The sequence below is a fragment of the Rhincodon typus genome, chromosome 8, assembly GCF_021869965.1.
Source record: "Rhincodon typus isolate 14 chromosome 8, sRhiTyp1.1, whole genome shotgun sequence".
Classification (NCBI taxonomy): domain Eukaryota; kingdom Metazoa; phylum Chordata; class Chondrichthyes; order Orectolobiformes; family Rhincodontidae; genus Rhincodon; species Rhincodon typus.
The window spans coordinates 71035112-71042413 of NC_063339.1; the positions used below are offsets into that span (position 1 = coordinate 71035112).

General features: G+C 39.7%; 1 protein-coding gene across 3 annotated transcripts in view; it reads left to right on the top strand.

The window, feature by feature from the left end:
• The first annotated feature begins 642 nt into the window (after positions 1 to 642).
• Positions 643 to 7302, top strand: part of LOC109934229 (regulator of G-protein signaling 6-like) — a 118724-nt gene continuing 112064 nt past the window's right edge. For 2 of the 3 annotated variants that reach the window (XM_048599938.1, XM_048599936.1), the window contains exon 1: positions 643 to 739. In XM_048599938.1, the coding sequence (XP_048455895.1) occupies positions 661 to 739 (79 nt within the window). In that variant the 5' untranslated portion in view covers positions 643 to 660. The remainder of the gene's footprint in view (positions 740 to 7302) is intronic. The other variant, XM_048599939.1, reaches the window with a different exon arrangement.

The window sequence follows — 7302 nt, forward strand, 5'->3', positions numbered from 1 at the left end:
AATGATAATGAAACAGCAGGAGAAATCTCCTCAACTGGGATTTCTGGTCTGGGAGTAGGCAAGAGAGAACTTCAGGGCTGTAGCTCATCTGTGAAATGGTGATGTTGACACCTTTGTCTTGAGGAGCATAAAAATTAACTGGAAAAACAACGTTTTTTTTCCTTTATTCATTGACAGGATGAGGACATTGCTGACCAGGCAGTGTTTATTGCCCATCCCGAATTGCCCAGAGGGCAGTTCAGAGTCAACCACATTGTTGTGGGTCTGGAGTCATGTTTAGGCCAGACCAGGTAAGGATGGCAGTTTCCTTCCCTAAAGGACATTAGTGAAGCAGTTGGGTTTTTTCCGACAATCAGCAATGGATTCATGGTCATCATTAGACTCTTAATTACAGATATTTTTATTGAATTCAAATTCCACCATCTGCCAAGGCAGGATTTGAACCCAGGTCCCTGGAATGTTATCCAGGATTAACAGTGATAACACCACTTGACCATCGCCTCCCCGTGATTTTGAACTGCTTTGAAAGTTACAGGTGAACAGGCTCTTGAACCCTGGACCCTCAGATTAAAAGTTTGATGCTCTACCAACTGAATTACTCAGGCTCATAATAACCACAGATTTGACTTTCTTTGGCAGATAGAAAATATTATCACACGGATGCAGGATGACAAAGCTGGTGGAGTGATGATTCGAACAGTGAAGAGCTTCCTGTCAAAGATTCCCAGCGTCATCACAGGTGAGACAATATTTCAATTGACTGGGAAATTCTGGGCCAGATTCCCTTAAACTTGGTGCAACTGTCTTAAAATAGCAAGCACCATTATTGGGAGATAGTAAGAACTGCAGATGCTGGAGTCAGAAATAACACCATATGGAGCTGGATGAACACAGCAGGCCAGGCAGCATCAGAGGAGCAGGAAAGTTGATGTTTCAGGTCAGGACTATTGTTTGTCAGAGATGTGGGTCCTGGTCCCATGTCTCATGCCCTAGCTCTCTTAGACTGTCCCCTACATATATTTATAAGAAAATGATAGAAATGTTTCATACAACCTGAATAATAGAACTGTTGCTTTGCTTTTTATGCTCAAACACATTCTGGATTTGTTTTCCTGTGCACTCAAACAATATCTCCTGTCTATCTTTTGCCCAATTATAGTTATAGACAGTCTAGAAAATGGAACTGTCTTTTTTTTCCCCCATTAATCAACATTTTCAAGCTGTGGCCAATCAGCTCCTTGATATACACCATTTTGGCAGAGAATTATACTAGTGACCTTGTCAATATACAATGAAAAAATATCATTAACCTTGCTGGTTTTTAAGGGACTGTGGAGTTGGCTACTATATTTATCCACTTAACAACAATTGCTGCTCGTTATTAAATGTTATTTAATGTCATTATCCATTGGGATACTTGTGAAGGATTAACAAAGTGCTATGCAAATACAGATTTTTGAATATTCATTGCCACACATGAAGCAAAGTATGAGTTGTTTTATTGAGTCTACAAAGAGATGAGAGAGAAATAACATTATTTTGAACCTGAGTGTCAACAGAAATAAAACTGTTTGGTTCGAAATTGTCCTGATTATGACAAATGGAACATACAAATGATAACCGGTTGAAATAAAGTTTTGCCTTTTTATTTCATTGCTACTTTATTGTTCTTTGCCTGGTTGTTTACGACTGTCTGCAGCTCATTAGAGAATGTTACATATCTTTGTGTAGGATGAGATTAAAGGATAAAGGACGCATGGAGTAATTTTAAATTAACACACCCATGGGAAATGGAACAAGCTTGAATCAGGTGCATCTTTTGCAACCTGTTTGATATCTTTATGGGGAACTGTAGGGTGGGTTAGTTTAAATTGAACTGTATATATCTGACCTAAAGCTGCACCCTTACTTTGGTTCATAGTTGTTGATATTCCTCTATTTGGACAGAATAATGCAATGACATGACACACTAGCCTTTTTAATTCTGGCAGCTGGATTGATTTTAATTGAATCAGAGATAGTAGGAACATTGAAGGATGACTGTATGGATTTTACAGGTACACTCAAATCTGGCTACCCAAAATCTGATGCTGTCCAAAAAACAGAGATTTTTGTGATGTACCTTTTCCAATTTTAACCAGGTTGCAGAGATGTAGGCAGGCACTGAAGACTGTCAGTTCAGTACTTGAGCAGATTATTAAAATCAGCAGTGATGTGAACATTAACACAAAGTGCTTCACTATCATTTAGTTTTTCTGCACCCCTCCTTCTTCACTGGATTTTGTTCTGATTTGAATTATTGAGTTCCAATTTTTTTTCACTGAAATCCAGTAAATTCCACAATCCAGTGCAGCCTAATCCTAATGCAGATGCCTAAAGCTGCGGAATTCGAAAGATGGTACTGGTATGTGAAATCAAATTGGGATGTTTCAACTCATCTCCCTGCAGGCACATGGCCAAATGCGCAAAATTAACCACAGATTTCACTCGGAGAAATCACAAAGATAACTGAATTGAAAAGATCACAGTGGTGCAGTTAGGAGTTACTGAGAGTGTTTGTTGCTGACCCTGAATGGAAAGTATATTTTACATTGCTGTACTGATATCTACCGCCTGAATGACCGCAAAATGCACTGTAGCTCTCACATGGGAATTACAGAAAAATCGGATCTCTACCGTCATTTTAACAAAATAATAACTCCAGATAATTCTCCTTTATTTTCTTTGACACAAAGATGTGTGAGGCTGCAAAAATGTTTGCTCATTGATCTGTTGAAGCCATAAGTATGTTTCAAGTAGATTTATTCAATGTGTTATGAGCATCAATAGTATGAGACCAGCGTTGCCGCTTAGAAAGCTAACTAAACCAAGCTTTACTTGCTTTATCTTGAGTGTGTTTTCAAAACACTCTCCTTCCAAAAGTACATGTCAGATCTCATTTCTAAGTAATAAATACAGTGGCGGACAATGAGGACAACAATATAGCAGTACAAGAGGCAGTATCACAATCACTGGTTTTAAGGGAAAGAGAATAAAAAGCGAGAGAGAGAGAATTAGGTGTCATACAAACACCAAAGCTTTTCTCTGATTCTGAGTTCCTTCCTTGTTTTGTTACTGTTTTATTATCAAGATAATACAAATAAATTATTCTGCGGGTTAGTACATCTGGAAAACATCAAAAAAAGTATGTGCTTTGGAAAAATTTAAGAGTTCTTGATTTCAAACGATTGCAATAAGTGCTATTTTGAGATGTTATTACATATATGATCTATGATCATATGATGGAAACTTGAATGTCGCAACATCAACTTTCATACTGAGATACTAGATTGTTCATTGCTTTGTATATTTTTCATTTAGCAGAAGGATTAAAAGCCGAGTGTGAACTTTTTTGGCTTAGTGCCATACAAGTACTCCCCAGAATGGAGCTGAATAATGTACACCGGGGGTGGCATAAGGTTAATCCTGACTCTGTCCTGAGTCATTAGGCCTAAATCTGGGTGACAGTAGACATGCCATAATTGGCTATTCTAATGACTTTTTTAAGTAAGCATTGATTTCTCCTGATAATCACTAACATTTGGCTTCTACTGGCAAGTGTAACAACAAAGTGTAGACTGTTTTCTCTTTTTGAGGGATCCATTAGTATTCAATATCAAGTTTGATTTGTTGACAGTAATCGCTTGGGCTTACTGGATCTATGGATCCATACCAGTGCATGTTAGGGATTTTAAGAAGATTAATGTAAAAGACTCTTCTTTTAAAAATGGTACCTTTTAGTCTATGAGGAAGGCAAGCTTCTTCCTGAGACATATGACTTTTATTAGCAATTGGAACTGCTGCCAGGTTTAATGCAGGAAGCAATCTCCTGCACTAATTACTTTCCATGGTATGAACGAATTCCACTTGGGCAACGTACCTGCGACCAAACTTTTTGCGCACACGTTGTTGGTACTTTCCATTTGTTCTCAGGACAGACATGACACTGTCTATGCTGTGTTTCTTATCTGCTGTATTGATGTCTGGGCCAATTTGGAGAGTGTTAAAATTCTGCCATGTCATGTAGGACTGGAGTCATATGTAGCAGCAAGTTCACTTCCCCAAAGGATTTTAGTGAATCAATTGATTTTTTTCAATTACCTATCAATTTTCATTCTCCTATGCTAGCCCACAGAGATTATCAAGTTCATTGAATTCCTTTTTCCAACTTGCTGGTTGTAATTTGACCTGGACAAAGACGTCCACTTATAAAGCACAGCAACAATATGCCCACTGCAATATCCCAGAAACAGCGCTGTGATAATAACGAAATAATCTTCTGTAATGTTGATCAAGAGGTAAATATTGGACAGGACACTGAGGATAGCCAACCTGCTCTTCTTCAAAAGTAGTATGGCGGAATCTCATCCACTGCGCCCCCCACCTCCCCCCCACCACCCCACCTCCCCCCACCACAAACAGGCAGAGCCTCAGCTTAACATCTTCATTGAAAGACTGCGCCTCTGACAATGCAATTCTTCATCAGTACTGCCAACTAGCAATGGACTTCATTCTTGTACTTAAACCCTGGCATCAGACTTGCACCCAGAAGCTTATGACTCGGAGACAAATGTACAAGCGGCTGAGCAAAGGCTGATAATTCAGTGCCAGTTTATTTTAACCTGATTTTGCTGTTATACTGTTCGTTCCAGAATGACTCAAAGCTGAATGCACAGGGGTTTGGCAGAGAGGATGAAAAAGAGGGGAGCGGTACCACTGGGGATTTAGTCAATAGGGGGTGCAGGATCTTGCACTGCTTCCCACAGAGAGAAGCCACACAGGCGACAGAAGTTAATTCTACAACAATCAAGTTCCCGATTGGGGGAATCAAAGTTTGCAGTCACATTCTCAGAATTATAAAGACAGGTCGAGCCACATGACAGCAAGCTTTGGGAAGCCCTTTTGCATTCATTTGCATTTCATGCTGCACATTAAAAGAATTTAAAACACCAGAATTAAATTCCCATTCTCAATCAAACTCTGCCTCAGTGAGCAATTTTGGAACTGACAGTATAACGGCAAAACCTGCCTGCATGTGGCAGGTGAGGTACCTGCTGGGCTTTGGATGCAAGTAGCCGCTGCTTTCATCTGTTCACCTGTGCCTTGTCAGATTTGAGATTGGATGGCAATAGGTTAAGCTGCATGGAGGATGACCAAGGGAGGCCGGAATGTAATGGGCTTGAATGAAGGAAGATGGAAGTCTTTCCAGCTAAGGGAGCCAGGCTGACTGGCGGGGTCTGGAGGGCATCCACTCCAACAGTGCTTTTGTCTTGCAGGGAATGAGTGCCTTTCCAGGGGCCCTCTAAATATGGCACCAGGCACCTTTGGCACTCGAGGTAACATCAAGCGCATTGACTTCATAACAAGCCCCCCCACCAGATTCACTATGTTCCTCATGCAGACATGTGTAATGAGCTGAGAACCATGTAATAGCACACCAAAAGCTGACCAGCCTCAATACTTCCAAATCCCCCAACAAATTCAAACTACACTTGGGAAGGTTCCAACCACAGAGTAAGGATTGAGGTATCAGCCATAGAGTCTAACTCTCTTTTACATTGGCATGCATCCAAACATGTATGTGACTGAAACTTTGATGCAGGGTTTGTCAACACTGCTACTAATGCACGATTCACAGTTCAGATCACTTATAGTCACAAAGGAAGTTCAGAGAGATTAATCTAAATCACTGCAGTTGTTATCTTTAACTGAGTTTCATACATTCTGTAACAATGTAGAGTGTTGTCCCAAGGTCATTTTACCATATAATGTGGTAATCAACAGTCAAGACATTATCAGTCAAGTGATAAACTACGCAGACCATCACGCACACAACACTTAATTCTTCACGGTGTCAGTAGATACATAACTGCTCTCTTTTGAGTGAAGTCACCAGCGCAGAACTACTACAGAACTTAACCCCTCACACCAACGAATAAAAACCGATTTGGAATCACTTTCAGAATAAAGTTCTCCTTTGATCATGTTTATGTCTCACACTAAATTAAGACCAGTGTCTCTCTCTCCCTCTCTCTGTCTGTCCCACTGCTGGTCAGATTCAGCATTGCTGAATTGCACTATGCCTGGCCAGACCAAACTCTGCTCAAGTTTAATGACCCAGGGCTATTATCATGGCACTTGCAAGAGCTGGAAGCTCAAAGTTCTTAGAGTTGGCCTTGTTTTAATGTTGGGGCTGTGAGCTGCAAAATGGAAGTGGAAGAGGGAGTACAATTGACCAGCCTCACCTGTGTTAGATCTGAGCCGTCACAATCTCCACAGGCTTTATAGTATGGCTGCAAAACAATTGAATCTGCTACTTCTTCATTTCTTTCTTTCAATACTAGACCTTGTTTGCTGCTCAAGCTTTTTGAGTCTATTGATTTTCTTTTGTTTGGAACAGAAAAGTTATCAAGAAAATGTTGGAAATTTGATTCAGAGGGATTGTATCATGACATCATTTATTGTTTTGCTGAGGAAAGAGAGATGCTGTTAATGCTTTTCATCTCACATTCATCAACTTAGACTGATCCACTTGTCATCGAGTCAGCATTTTTTTTCCTTTAAGATTTGGCATTCTTGCATCTGTTCTGATGAGCGCAAGTGGAAAAAATCTCAACAACACATCTCTATTTTTTCAGCAATTCTCAAGCTATGTGTTACCAAGTGACACCTTGTTGTTTTCATCAATTAGTGTAATGCGGAGGAAGATTTTTCCATTCAATTTCAGTATTGCTTTGAGATAATTAACTGTAAAAAGTATAACCCCATGCTCAGGAAGTTAATGTTGCCCAGTTAACTTCATACCAAAAATGACAAAGTGTTGTTTTTGGTGGGAGGTGAAGTATGTGACAGGATTATAGCCTTTCAAGTTTGAAAAGCAGAGAAATTAAGTGATGGATATTCACAGATTCTGATTGTTAAAATGCTAAATAAGATGAGATCCTGAGAAACACTCTTTAAGAAACCATTTTAAAGCATTACAGCTGGCTAGAATCTTTAACCTGAAAATTAATGAAGCACTCAAGCAATGCTTGAAAAATAATTGAATATGGCCAGAGTGTGGCTGAAGTAATAAGGGAGAAAAGGTCTTTACTATTTTGTTCCTTCCTCAATCTTGAGTGTCCTGCCCAAGTTCTTATTATAGAAAATAAAAACTGAAAGAACTGCGGATGCTGTAAATCAGGAACAAAAACAAAGTTGCTGGAAGACTCAGCAGGTCTGGCAGCATCTGTGAAGGAGAAAACAGAGTTAACGTTTCGGGTC